At 39.2% G+C, this 15072-nt stretch overlaps 2 protein-coding genes across 2 annotated transcripts in view; one reads left to right on the top strand and one right to left on the bottom strand.

The window, feature by feature from the left end:
• Window positions 1-15072, bottom strand: part of ZFAND3 (zinc finger AN1-type containing 3) — a 330560-nt gene that overhangs the window by 57852 nt on the left and 257636 nt on the right. Inside the window, exon 4 of the mRNA XM_055330430.1 lies at window positions 5528-5593. Within this exon, the coding sequence (XP_055186405.1) occupies window positions 5528-5593 (66 nt within the window). The remainder of the gene's footprint in view (window positions 1-5527; window positions 5594-15072) is intronic.
• LOC129512868 (26S proteasome non-ATPase regulatory subunit 12-like) lies at window positions 9371-10844 on the top strand. Its single transcript, XM_055330428.1, is given in 2 exon segments — window positions 9371-9854; window positions 9857-10844. Coding segments are annotated over 2 exon segments (1362 nt in total). The 5' UTR covers window positions 9371-9427; the 3' UTR covers window positions 10792-10844.

Below are 15072 nucleotides of genomic sequence, written 5' to 3'. Positions count from 1 at the left end.
GAGAGCTCTATGTCTCCCTTATCATGTGCATATTATCCTCAGCTCCTAGTACTGACATGCAATAAAGAATGTGAGCAACATAAAATCAATTAACAAAACTAGATATGGCAATGCATTAACTTCTAATTTACTTTTCTTTCTGCCTAAAATACATGTTAATGTGGTATCAACAACATAAACACCACCTATAATCTTTAATGACTATAGTATGATAGCAGCTACCATTATTAAACATCTATTATGTGAGCTTTCTTTCTTTCTTTTCTTTCTTTCTTTCTTTCTTTCTTACCTTTCTTACCTCAAACCTATGAGATAGATTTGTCATTCCAGTTTAGAGATGAATAAAATTTGAGATGTTAACTTACTTGCTCAAAATCACACTTTGTAAGTGGCTAGGCTAGAATCTGACATCTGATCTGCTTCTAGAACTCATTTTTTTTTTTTTTAGAACTTACATTTTTAAAACTACTTCACAATATGTGGTGTTTCAGTATCTTGTTTCTCTTTCTCCACATTTCACCAATGACATTCTTTTTCCACTCTCTGACAGGAAGTATAGGTAATTAAGGTAATTAAATAAAATAAGCAGTAGTATTATGTAGTGGAAAACACCACAGGCTTTAGTATCTGAAAGATCTGTGTCCAAAAAACTGATAGTGACCAGAGGGGATGGGTAGGGGGATGGGTGAAATAGGTGATGGAGATTAAGAGTGCACTTAGTGTGAGCACTAAGTTAGTAGAGAATTGTTGAACACTTGAAATATTGTACACTTGAAACAAATATAACATTGTATGTTAACTATATTGGAACTAAATTTAAAAGCTTAATAAAAGAATGAAAAATCTGTGTTCAAGTTGTGACTCTATTATCTACTAGCAATATTACCACCCCAGGAAATCTACTTAACTTTCTGAATAGCCCATTTTTGTCATCTATAAAAGAAGATGAATTATCTTGCAGAACCATCCTGAAGATTAAACGAGCATGTGTATAAAACATATTGAATGGTGCCTGGTAATGCAGTAAGCATGCAATGAATGCTGTTATTATTTTTAGATATATAAAATAGTATGGAAGCAGAAGAGAGGAATGAGATATGCCCAGAAAATGAAGGACAGAAGTATATTCAGTAGGAAGGATTCCTACTAGTTTCAGTGTCTACACTGCACACATAAGTCTCCTTTCTAAGTCTCTCAGGATAACCCAATGTACTTGAGGCCCATTGCTTGACTACCTCAACATGTTAGTAGGGCCAGTGGTAAATTCTGCCCTGTGAGCCAAGACTGAAAGGAAAAAGAAAGACTGAAGCATACTGTGCATGTGAAGTGTTGGATGTGAAATCAAAGGGCTCTGAGTGTTTTCAAGCTTCTAGGTGGAGTGGGTGTAGGATGGCCCTTACCTCAGGGCACAGCTCTCTTCTATCTCAACCAGGAACTACCCAGGGGACCCTGGGTACTGGGCACAAAGACAGATGAAAGCATGCCAGGACTATCTTATATACACCCTGTCTCAAAACTGGTATAGAAAAGTAAAATTAAATTCCTTAGAGTTCATATCTGGACGTTACTCTGAAACTGTGCAAGGACAGGCCTGTTTCAGGTTTAAACTATGAGCATTTAAAGGGACTGGGGCTTCAGTTTAACGTTGTACACAGAAATAGTTTGTGCTATTTCTACTGGGGAGTTAAAAGGACTTTTTAAGTTATGTAAAAGACTGACTGTGACCTTTTAGAAAAACAACATAGTTACTTTGACTCTTCCAAATATAATCTTTAAGGTATTTTAAATAGCAGGCAGCATTATTAGAAAAGGCAAATATTGCTTAAAATAAATTAAGCTATGGACTAAGGGAGCAGTGAGCATTATGACTGCTCTTTAGAAATCTACAAGATCCATGACTTCATGTTTAATAAAAATGTCACAGATGCACAAAGATGTTTTGAGGATTCCATGCATCTAAAAAGAAAGATTTCAGCATACACCATGGCTTTAAGATGAATGGGAGAAAATAATTTTCTAAAACTATTAGGATGTTATAATTGTCAAGTTAAAACACTGATTATCTATATGTACAACTTCTTTCACCCCCAGCTCCATTATTTAAATAATGTTTTTACAGTAGGTCCAAGGCTTAGACAAATTAGACACATGCCAGAAACAAGGCAATTACCTGTATGTTTCATGCCTTAATAATATTCTTCAAACATTAGGAAGCAGGTAGATTTTAATGTCCATCTTCTTGGTTCTAGCTTTAGAACCTAGCTGCTAGCATTAACTCAATTTGACCTCAAAGAGCACAACTCTGACTCCTGTTCACTCCACCTCCACTCCCAATACTTAGCACATACTTCATTGGACAACTGATAAAAGACATTAGAGAGTACCCTGGTAAAGACACCATGTTAAAACCAGTAGCTAATTTCTGTGAAGAATCCAGGTAAGAGGGGAGGGGCAAGATGGCGGAAGAGCAGGGTCCCCAAATCGCCTGTCCCCACCAAATTACCTAGATAACCTTCAAACCATCCTGAAAAGTTACGAATTCGGCCTGAGATGTAAAGAGAGACCAGCTGGAATGCTACAGTGAGAAGAGTCCGCGCTTCTATCAAGGTAGGAAGACGGGGAAAAAGAAATAAAGGAACAAAAGGCCTCCGAGGGGGAGGGGCCCCGCGAGGAGCCGGGCTGAGGCCGGGGCGAGTGTCCCCAGGACAGGAGAGCCCCGTCCCGGAGAAGCAGGAGCTGCACCAACCTTCCCGGGCGGAAAGGGGCTCGCAAGGAGCTGGAGCAGGACCCAGGAGAGCGGGGATGCCCTCGGGCTCCCTGGGACACTAACAGACACCTGCGAGCGCAGGAGAGTGCGCGGAGCTCCCTAAGGGCTGCAGCGCGCACCGGAGCAGCTCGGAGGGGCTCGGGAGCGGCTCCAGGGAGGGAGCTGCGGGGCGGGAGCGCGAATCCCACAGCGCAGGCCCCGGAGCACAGGGCGCCGGGACACAGCCCAGGATCCGGCCTCCCCCGGGACAGGCAGAGGCCTGGAGGGCCCAGGACAGCGAGGACGCTCCTGCCCCGAGCTGAGCAGATCAGCGGCCCCGCCCCGGAGCCTCCAGGCCCTGCGGACAGAGAACCGAGAGCCCCGAGCCCCGTAGTTCCTGCGGAGGCTGAATCCAGGCTTCCAGAGTTGCCATAGCAACTGCTGCTGTTCCTCCTGGGGCCCTACGGGGTAAACAACCCCCGCTGAGCCCTGCAGCAGGCAGGGGAAGAGCAGCTCCCCCAAGTGCTAACACCTGAAAATCAGCACAGCAGGCCCCTCCCCCAGAAGACCAGCTAGACGGACCAGTGATACTCCCCCGTGTTCCAATACAACTTGTTTTTGGCCACTCTGCACTGAGCAAAATGACTAGAAGGAAAACCTCACCTCAAAAGAAAGAATCAGAAACAGCCCTCGCTCCCACAGAGTTATAAAATCTGGATTACACTTCAATGTCAGAAAGCCAATTCAGAAGCACTATTCTACAGCTACTGGTGGCTCTAGAAAAAAGCATTAAGGACTCACAAGACTTCATGACTGCAGAATTTAGATCCAATCAGGCAGAAATTAAAAATCAATTGAATGAGATGCAATCCAAACTAGAAGTCCTAACGACGAGGGTTAACGAGGTGGAAGAACGAGTGAGTGACATAGAAGACAAGTTAATGGCAAAGAGGGAAACTGAGGAAAAAAGAGATAAACAATTAAAGAACCATGAAGACAGATTAAGGCAAATAAATGACACTCTAAGGAAGAAAAACCTACGTTTAATTGGGGTTCCCGAGGGCGCCGAAAGGGACAGAGGGCCAGAATATGTATTTGAACAAATCCTAGCTGAAAACTTTCCCAATCTGGGAAGGGAAACAGGCATTCAGATCCAGGAAATAGAGAGATCCCCCCCTAAAATCAATAAAAGCCGTTCAACACCTCGACATCTAATAGTGAAGCTTGCAAATTCCAAAGATAAAGAGAAGATCCTTAAAGCAACAAGAGACAAGAAGTCCCTGACTTTCATGGGGAGGAATATTAGGGTAACAGCAGACCTCTCCACAGAGACCTGGCAGGCCAGAAAGGGCTGGCAGGATATATTCAGGGTCCTAAATGAGAAGAACATGCAACCAAGAATACTTTATCCAGCAAGGCTCTCATTCAAAATGGAAGGAGAGATAAAGAGCTTCCAAGACAGGCAGGAACTGAAAGAATATGTGACCTCCAAACCAGCTCTGCAAGAAATTTTAAGGGGGACTCTTAAAACCCCCTTTAAGAAGAAGTTCAGTGGAACAATCCACAAAAACAAGGACTAAATAGATATCATGATGACACTAAACTCATATCTGTCAATAGTAACTCTGAACGTGAATGGGCTTAATGAACCCATCAAAAGGCGCAGGGTTTCAGACTGGATAAAAAAGCAGGACCCATCTATTTGCTGTCTACAAGAGACTCATTTTAGACAGAAGGACACCTACAACCTGAAAATAAAAGGTTGGAGAACCATTTACCATTCAAATGGTTCTCAAAATATACCCTAAAAACTATAGAACACTTCAGAAAGAAATTGAGGAAGACACAAAGAGATGGAAAAATATTCCATGCTCATGGATTGGCAGAATTAATATTGTGAAAATGTCAATGTTACCCAGGGCAATTTACACATATAATGCAATCCCTATCAAAATACCATGGACTTTCTTCAGAGACTTAGAACAAATTATTTTAAGATTTGTGTGGAATCAGAAAAGACCCCGAACAGCCAGGGGAATTTTAAAAAAGAAAACCATATCTGGGGGCATCACAATGCCAGATTTCAGGTTGTACTACAAAGCTGTGTTCATCAAGACAGTGTGGTACTGGCACAAAAACAGACATATAGATCAATGGAACAGAACAGAGAACCCAGAAGTGGACCCTGAACTTTATGGTCAACTAATATATGATAAAGGAAGAAAGACGATCCACTAGAAGAAAGACAGTCTCTTCAATAAATGGTGCTGGGAAAATTGGACATCCACATGCAGAAGAATGAAACTGGACCACTCTCTTGCACCATACACAAAGATAAACTCAAAATAGATGAAAGATCTAAATGTGAGACAAGATTCCATCAAAATCCCAGAGGAGAACTCAGGCAACACCCTTTTTGAACTTGGCCACAGTAACCGGAGAAGGACAAACAGTGTATGTTCTCATTCATTTGGGGAATATAAATAATAGTGAAAGGGAATAGAGGGGAAGGGAGAAGAAATGGGTAGGAAATATCAGAAAGGGGAATAGAACATAAAGACTCCTAACTCTGGGAAATGAACTAGGGGTGGTGGAGGGGGAGGAGGGCGGGGGGTGGGGGTGAATGGGTGATGGGCACTGAGGGGTACACTTGACGGGATGAGCACTGGGTGTTATTCTGTATGTTGGTAAATTGAACACCAATAAAAATTAATTTATAAAATTAAAAAAAAAAAAAAGAATCCAGGTAAGCATGAATCCAGGTAAGAATGATGTACGTACCTGTACCACAGGATCTTTTGGTTGGTGTGATTAACGAGACATGAGCTGTGTCTGTGCATGGCCCACCTAGAAAAAGAGAGGCAGGCACATCAGTCAGGACATATCTTCTACATGCCCAAAGTTGCTATCTTGGATAAAGAGAAACCTCAAAGGCAGGGATAAACCTGCAAATATGCATGAAGAGGGGCATCTCCAAAGATGGAGATGGTGGTGGTAGTGGTGGTGGTGGTAGTAGTTAATTCTAACGACCTAATTTTAGTCCAGCTATTTAGACGATAGGTCCATATTCTTTCTATATCATAACGTGCTTTTCATAAAAAAACAATGGAATTTCATACTGTTCATAAATTAAGGATAAAATTTTAACTAGAATTCTAATCCAGATGCAAGGAAATTACCAATAAGTTTGGGGAGATGAGTTTTTCACTAGAGTAATAAGCAGGAGTACTCCCTCTGAAAGTGATCTCAGTGGTTACCCCACTTTTGAATTTATTGCAAAACTAGTCTTCTTTAAAGAGGACTCCAGGGCAGCCCGGGTGGCTCAGTGGTTTAGCACCACCTTCAGCCCAGGGCGTGATCCTGGAGAAGCGGGATCGAATCCCATGTCAGGCTCCCTGCATGGAGCCTGCATCTCCCTCTGCCTGTGTCTCTGCCTCTCTCTTTCTGTTCTCATGAATAAATAAATAAAATCTTAAAAAAAAAATAAAGAGAACACCATATGGAACAAAACACTGCTTTACCAAAAAAAAAAAAAAAGGATCATTCTAATAAAGCATTATTGAACAAGGAAGAACACTTAGTTTAACTATAAGAATATGACAAGAAGAGAGGCCTTTTATGGAATCTTTGTGAGCCCAGAGATCTAGAGATCTGGTGGATAAGCATAATTCAAGAGTATGCACAAGATACAGTCAGTTACTGGGTGAAGTTTTGGAAAGCAGTAATTTCACGCTGCAGAATCAGGACCACCAACAAATTCTTAAGTTGATATTGATACATACACCAACCCTCCCAATGTTGGGGACCATGCCCTACCTTCTGAAGTTACTGTATAACAAAATATCAATGGTTCTTAACATGCCCAAGGAGGGGCAGTGATGATGATCATGAAGGAATACAACACACAGGCAAATGTTATATTCTTTTGAAAAGGCTTCTTGGGTGATAATGACTAGCAAAGGAAAACATGGTTTCCTGGCATAGCTGTATGCGAACTATGACAAAACTTATCACTGAAGTTACCCATTAAAAAGAAAGGGAGGATGAAAGAGCTCTGAGCCCTATTCCAGAGTTTATGTCACCAACCCATTGGTTTAGAGACCTAGAGATCCCACCTAAGAAGTTAATCATTAGTACACTCTTTCCAAAGCCATATACCAAGGCCATAACAGCAGCAAACTTTAGTGGGTATATGAAGACACAGAGAGTAAACAGGAAAAGGGAGGAAAAACCAAGCAAGTGTATTGTTAACGCCAAAGAGCACTTAGAAAATCCTACTATTGCCACTCCATGGGTTAGTCTCATGCAAAGGGAGTTTATAAATCTTTTTAGGAAGACAAAATTTGTGTACATAAAGAACAATACATGACAGCAATAAAGAGTTGAATGGGAAATGACCAAGTGCCTGCCAAAGAATATGGAACAAATAATAAATGCTAAATGTAATCAGAAGAATGATATTCACCATTGGCCAGTATCACCTGGAAATACTTCTCAAGAATTTGAAAATGAGACAAAGAATAAACTGAAAGAAAGGCAAAAAGAGCGTTTAAGTTGAAAAATTTTCCTACAGACATCATTATCATTAGAGAAAGCTTCTTCACATACAAAAATCCAGAGTCCAAATGGGCAACCGTGCCATGAAAAATAGGCAACATGGAGTGACAATGAGCTGCAGGAAAATCTGACACAAATCCCATATCAGAACCCTTTGGACAATGGCTTCTACAGCTTCATAAAAACACTTTAGCTTTTGCCTCCATGTGAGGTTTTTGATTTTGGTTTTTGCTGTTGTTGTCTGAAGCATTCTTATTTCTGGGGGAATTAAAGGCTGTTAGAGAAGACTTAAAGTCCTGCAACTACTCCCTACTTGCTGAGTAATCCTGGATAAGTTTAACAGAAAAGTAGGCATAGTAAATTGCCTATAAGCCACAGTGTTGATGAGATCATCTGTACAAAAAGACTTTATATAAACTATAAAGCTTTATATTATGTATCACTTTTTCTATCACCAGATTTTATGCTCCAGGAGCCAAGACCCACTATGTCATCTACTCTCGGGTCATGACTATGTGAACAGTGAGCAATTAATAGTGTTTATTAAGTAACCACTGGAAGCTGCTTGATGAAATCAGGAGAGTAATGTGCATTTTTTTAAAAAAACCTTTTTTTTTTAAATTGAAACACTACAGTAATAATTAAATACTGGAATTAAGTGTGTCAATCTTATTTAAGACACACTGAAAGGTTTTTTTTTTTGTATATTTTTTTATTGGAGTTCGATTTCCCAACATATAACATCCAGTGCTCATCCCATCAAGTGTCCCTCTCAGTGCCCGTCACCCAGGCACCCCATCCCTCTGCCCACTTCCCCTTCCACTACCCCTTGTTCATTTCCCAGAGTTAGGAGTCTCTCATGTTCTATCACCCTCTCTGATATTTCCCACTCATTTCCTCTCCTTTCCCCTTTAATCCCTTTCACTATTTTTTTTTTTATATTACCCCAAGGAATGAAACCATATGTCTGTCCTCCTCTGATTGACTTCACTCAGCATAACACCCTCCAGTTCTATCCACCTTGAAGCAAATGGTGGGTATTTGTTGTTTCTAATGGCTGAGTAATATTCCATTGTATATATAGACCACACACACTGAAAGGTTTTAACAGATACACACACACACACACACACACACTTTTTTAAAGTTTTATTTATTTATTCATGAGAGACAGAGAGAAAGAGAGAGAGGCAGAGACACAGGCAGAGGGAGAAGCAGGCTCCATGAAGGGAGCCTGACGTGGGACTGGATCCCGGGTCTCCAGGATCATGCCCCGGGCCAAAGGCAGCGCTATACCGCTGAGCCACCCAGGGATCCCCCCCACACACTTTTATGTAGCAACCATCAGATAAAAACATTAGAATATTTCCAGAATCTAGAAAGTTCAAAGGAACATTTTCAAAATAGAGATTCCCAAACCCAGACTATGGAAATTTTGATGCAACAATAGGTGTGGGCATAGGAAGTGATCTTAGTGCACATTTTAAAACCAGCTGAACACAATGTAAATATTAACAGCCCAGTCAGTTCCAATCTCTGGTAACATTTTCTTTAACTCCCAGCTCAACATCTGGCCAACATCACTGAGTACCCACTAAATGGTGAACTGCACGGAACACAAGATTCAATAGCAGCATAACTTCCAGAATACTTTTTTCAAAGGACATAAAATAATTCATCCAGTAAAATTATGAGAGAAGGGAGAAACTGGCCAATTCAAAATCCCTAAAGAAATTTAGCTGGGATTCATGACTTAACGCTCCCATATTCACAAAGGTAATCTTTACCTCAATCTGTGGGTTGAGAGTTGGTCCTTTTTTAAAATTTCTAATGAATGAATTTCTATAGGTTTTGGCAAATATGCAAAAAAAACTTTAAGGCTACCTAGCATATCTCAACATGCATCATCATGAAAGTGTTCTCCAGAGAGCTTGTTAAAATAACAACCCAATCCAATGTATTCACTACATTATAGTAAAGTACAAATAGAACCACAGTTGAGCCAAAACAAACTGACAGCATGAGTAAGTATCAGTGATAATATAACCCAGCTTTGGGCTTCCGGTGTGGGTGACGAGTGGTGGCCGAAGCAGGGGGACATCAAGGGACATTCAGGCAGGGACCATGGCGGACGGTGGCTCGGAGCGGGCTGATGGGCGCATCGTCAAGATGGAAGTGGACTACAGCGCCACAGTGGATCAGCGACTGCCCGAGTGCGAGAAGCTGGCCAAGGAAGGAAGACTTCAAGAAGTCATTGAAACCCTTCTCTCTTTGGAGAAACAGACCCGTACTGCTTCTGATATGGTGTCTACATCCCGCATCTTAGTTGCAGTAGTGAAAATGTGCTATGAGGCTAAAGAATGGGATTTACTTAATGAAAATATTATGCTTTTGTCAAAAAGACGGAGTCAGTTAAAACAAGCTGTTGCAAAAATGGTTCAACAGTGTTGTACTTATGTTGAGGAAATCACAGACCTTCCAATCAAACTTCGGTTAATTGATACTCTGCGAATGGTAACAGAAGGAAAGATTTATGTTGAAATTGAACGTGCTCGACTAAGACATTAGCAACTATAAAAGAGCAAAATGGTGACGTGAAAGAGGCAGCCTCCATTTTACAAGAGTTACAGGTGGAAACCTATGGGTCAATGGAAAAGAAAGAGCGAGTGGAGTTTATTTTGGAGCAAATGAGGCTCTGCCTAGTTGTGAAGGATTACATTCGTACACAAATCATCAAGAAAATTAACACCAAATTTTTCCAGGAAGAAAATACAGAGAAATTAAAGTTGAAATATTATAACTTAATGATTCAGCTGGATCAACATGAGGGATCCTATTTGTCTATTTGTAAGCACTACAGAGCAATATATGATACTCCCTGTATACAGGCAGAAAGTGAAAAGTGGCAACAGGCTCTGAAAAGTGTTGTCCTCTATGTGATCTTGGCTCCTTTTGACAACGAACAGTCAGATTTGGTTCACCGAATAAGTGGTGACAAGAAGTTAGAAGAAATTCCTAAATACAAGGATCTTTTAAAACTCTTTACTACAATGGAGCTCATGCGTTGGTCCACCCTTGTTGAAGACTATGGGATGGAGTTAAGGAAAGGGTCTCTTGAGAGTCCAGCGACTGATGTTTTTGGTTCTACAGAGGAAGTCGAAAGGAGGTGGACAGACTTAAAGAACAGAGTCGTGGAACATAATATTAGAATAATGGCCAAGTATTACACCAGGATAACAATGAAGAGGATGGCTCAGCTTCTCGATCTGTCTGTTGATGAGTCAGAAGCTTTTCTTTCAAATCTAGTAGTTAACAAGACCATCTTTGCTAAAGTAGACAGGTTGGCAGGAATTATCAACTTCCAGAGACCCAAGGATCCAAATAATTTATTAAATGACTGGTCTCAGAAACTGAACTCACTGATGTCTCTAGTTAACAAAACTACACACCTCATAGCCAAAGAGGAGATGATACATAACCTACAATAAGGGTCTCAGTGCCCTTAATGCTTTTAGAAAAGAGTTAAAATTGGAAGTCATAAAAGACTGTTATGGTGTATATGTTGGGTTTGTTGTGGTTTTTTTTTTCTATTCTCAGCTCTTTTGTCTAAAATTTAAGATAGTGAATATGTTTAAGGCCCCTTTCAACCCTTCAGTTCCTTGATTTTATCGTTAACTTTGCATTTGCAATTGGTGCAAAAAAAAATTTCTATTTCTGTTGTCTATGAACTCAAACAATTGTGTCATAACTTACCCAAATGTGTTTTTCTATCATTTGAAAACTTTTTAGCTATTATTTGTTCTCATTCAGCTAACAACCATAATTATCATAATAAAAGCAGTAGATGCACATTGACAAAAAAAAAACCCAGCTTTGATAATTGGACAGTATTATAAACAGAGAGCTTGGAATTAAGTTTGGTCTGGTAGACTATAACCTATGAAACTCTTTAAAATCCAAAACAGATGCATATGAGCACTGCACATATATTCTACACTAATTGTGCTGTCAAACAAAATTCCTATACTCTCAAAAGGAGTAGTCATAGGACATTATAGCTACCAGTACACAATTATAGGTCTTCCTCAACTTACAATGGAGTTATGTCCTGATAAAGCCATCATATGGTGAAAAGCCTAAGTTAGAAATGCACTTAATACATCTAATCTACCAAATACTATAGTTAAGCCCAGCTTACCTTAAGTCTCCTCAGAACACCTGCATTAACCTACAGGTGGGCAAGATCATCTGACATAAAGCCTATTTTAAATTAAGTTTGAATATCTCATGTAATTTATTGAGTAGTGTCCTAAAGGTGAAAAACAGAATGGTTGTATGGGTACAGAATGGTTCTAAGTGTGTTTACCCTTGTGAAGGTAAGGCTGACTGGGAGCTGTTCTCCCTGCTGCTGCCCAGCATGAGAGGATATCGTGCCATATACTGTTAAGAAAACCGGGAAAAGATCCCAATTCAAAATTCAAGTATGGTTTCTACTGAACGTATATGGCTTTCACACCATTATAAAGATCCTAAGTTGAACCACTGTTAGGTCAGGGACCATCTGTAATTCCAAATCAACTCTGGTAAAATGAATACAGAAAATTAAGACCATTCAAAAGAAACCTTTTCAAGTTTTTGTCCACAACAATAACAACAAAAAATACAACATGGGTGCCATGTGGTTAAAGCAAACAAAATAACTTTGAGAGTTGATAGTAAGGATCAAAGTCAGGGCACCTGGTCCATTAAGGAAGGGAGTGGAGTTTTCTTTATTGAGCTTTCTAATGCCCGAGAAGGGTGGCATATGGTCCAATAAGTCACTGTAAACCCTGCTCCTACTTTTGGCCCTATATCCTCTTCTTCCCAAGCAGCAGGGTAGACAGAGCTAATAACTAAAGAGCAAGGTGAGGAAGCCTCTTTATAATTGGGTTTTATAAACGAATGTGATTTATGTGTATGTGCATCTGTGTTATGTGTTCAGTGTGATCATAGTTAGGAAAAGAAATGTATTTCTTTACATTTTCAGAATGATTCACACCATTACTCTCTAGCCTACAGTAGTGGCAACTTTTGGGTTTTTGAATATTAAAAAACAACAACAACACAAAGTTCTTTATTTAATGACAGGGTCTCTGGAGATTCTGAACCAAATGGTATCAGGATTAACCAACCTGAACTACCATTTAGCCAATCACTAGGAGTACTTTTTGCTTTCTTTTGCTAAAGCATATTAAAAATGCTTTTTGCTAAAGCATCTGATTTTTTCAAATTTCTTCAGTATCTGAAGATATTTGACAGATTATAATTTTGCATTTGATATTACATTCAAAAGACTTTTTCCTAAGTTTTAAGAATTTATAATCTGGAATTTGCAAGTTTGTGGTTTGTGAGCAGAAGTCTGAATACACTATTTTGTCTTCTAGGGATGTTCTCTTCTTGTATTAAACGTGTGATACATAATGTAGCACTATGGATTGCATTTGCAATTCCACATGAATGGCATGAAATAAAATTCTTCAGCTATATTCCCAACAAGAACTCTTTATAGCATTTCTAATAGGGTAGTGGATTTTTCTTGGAGAAACATTACTAATTTCAGCCCTGTACAGTTGAAGACAGGGGTCAAATCTGCATACTAAATTCACTATAATCTGCAAAACCAGGGGTGAATAAAGGTATTCCATTAATTATCAACACTCATATTTCAAGCTGAAGTTGCAGAATTCTTGAATTTTCTGTCAGTCTCCTGTAGAGTTACTGAGCATGTAAAAAAAATACCTCAAAGCCTACCCATGTAGTAGTCAACCCAACAGACTAGGTGTTGGAGACTATGTCTCCGGGAGGAAACAGAGTACACATGTTTGGAGGCAACTGCATTTAGGATGGCAATCATCTTAGGCACTCCAGATCTAAGGCTGAGTAAATACAGAAAAATAGTATTTCTCCTTAACCTTGAAAATAATAGAGATCAACAATTTACTCAGAAAGGTTTTGTTAAAACAGCTGTGCTGACTGGTTATTTTTGGCTCCTGGATCCATAGCCCTCATTGGCTGCAGTTATACCATGTGGTAAAGTACATCAATTAGGAAAAATGGACTGTCAAGGAGTCAGTCAGCTAAAAATTTCCAAAACCTCAATAATCAAACAAATATTCTACTCTTAGCTCTTTCATGGTATCTACAAAACATTAATACACAAAAATAGCCATTCCTTTTGCAGATTTATAACACTTCAATATTCTTACTTAATTAACAAGACATTTACATAACAGTATCTAATTAATTTCCAACTAAAGACGCTATGGGCTAATTAGAAATGCATCATCCTTTTTTTTTTTTTTAACCAGCTTGTCAATTCCACTCTCTCATAATCTGCACATTGTTTACTGTGCAGGATTCTCACTTTTCTAGGCTCAGTGTTCAAAAGGTGATTCAAAAGCTACGATTCTCCTCCCTCTCAAGAGATTTATAGTATCTTATCAATAATTTTTTGATGAGGCAACTCAAAAAAAAAAAAAAAAAAGTAAAACCCAAGCCCTCCAAAAACCCCAAAATCCTATACAACAGGCTTAGTAAAATGAACTCTACTTGTCTCCTGATTTGGCCATATTATGAATGTAAAACTGTCTTTTAAAAATATTCAAAGAAATTATATTTCTTCACTAGCAAAATATTCCTTCTTTAAAAGCCTACAATAGACACATGGAGAGACTTAAAGTAGTAAATGGTAAGAAACAAACAGTAAGAAATGAGTATCAGGGGCAGATAAAAAAGCACAAGAAAATAAGTCATCTCCCTCAGAAAAGGTGATCCTCCAACCTCACCTTAAACCTACAATTCATGAATTATTTTAATCAGAAAGAACACACCTAATCTGTCTACATAATTGAGTTTGAAAAGCACCATCGATTAAAAACAAGGATACGTAAAGATATAATGAGTGAGAATCTAAGTTTACAGAAAATCTTCAGCACAGATAATAGCCCTCCCATTTCTCCAAATGAAACCTCCAAATTAAACCATTTACAAAGCTTGTTACAGAATCTAAGTGTTAATCTCTCAGAAGTTCTAATCCTAATTTATTGTGTGATCTCTCACATCATTTACAGCTAAATTCATGAGAAGGGGATTTTCAAAGTGAGTCAGAAGTTGCTATTGGTTGCTATCTATTTTGTTTATAAAGGGCTTCTCAAAATTTCATTACCATTCTATCCTGCTCCCCAAAATAATTATAGTGTTGGGCAGCTCTGCAAATGTTAGTGTATGTTTGTATGTGAGTATGCTTATTAGCCTATTTGGCTCAATAGAAATAAAATTTAAAATTCTCCCACACCACCTTCCCCTGGGAACAACACTACAAGCAAAATGAAATCAGGAATGTTTTCCATTTGCCTAGTACCGATGGACTCTTCTATAGGAGTTAAAGTGGACATCCTGCTGGGTGCAGGGGATGTATGTTGAAGAAATAGTCTCTCATGACCCAGCAATGGCCTTATATGGAACGAGCCTCAAGGGCAAGAGCAAAGTCGTACTTGTTTTAGTAATCTAGTATGTTTGGTGTTCAAAAATAGTTTTTACTGCTGAATGAAAATGATCCAGGCCAAAGCAATTACTGAACATACATAACTATTCAGAAGGGATATGGAACTATTATAAATATTTTTGCCATATTTACATGTTGATCTAGCATAGCAGTTCTCAAAAATTTTGGTCTTGGGGCCCACCCCCTTTTCTTAAAGATTTTATTAATTTATTTTAGAGATGGAGAG

Source organism: Nyctereutes procyonoides, unplaced genomic scaffold (assembly GCF_905146905.1).
Source record: "Nyctereutes procyonoides isolate TBG_1078 unplaced genomic scaffold, NYPRO_anot_genome, whole genome shotgun sequence".
Lineage (NCBI taxonomy): Eukaryota > Metazoa > Chordata > Mammalia > Carnivora > Canidae > Nyctereutes > Nyctereutes procyonoides.
This window is presented reverse-complemented; position numbering and strand designations above follow the sequence as displayed.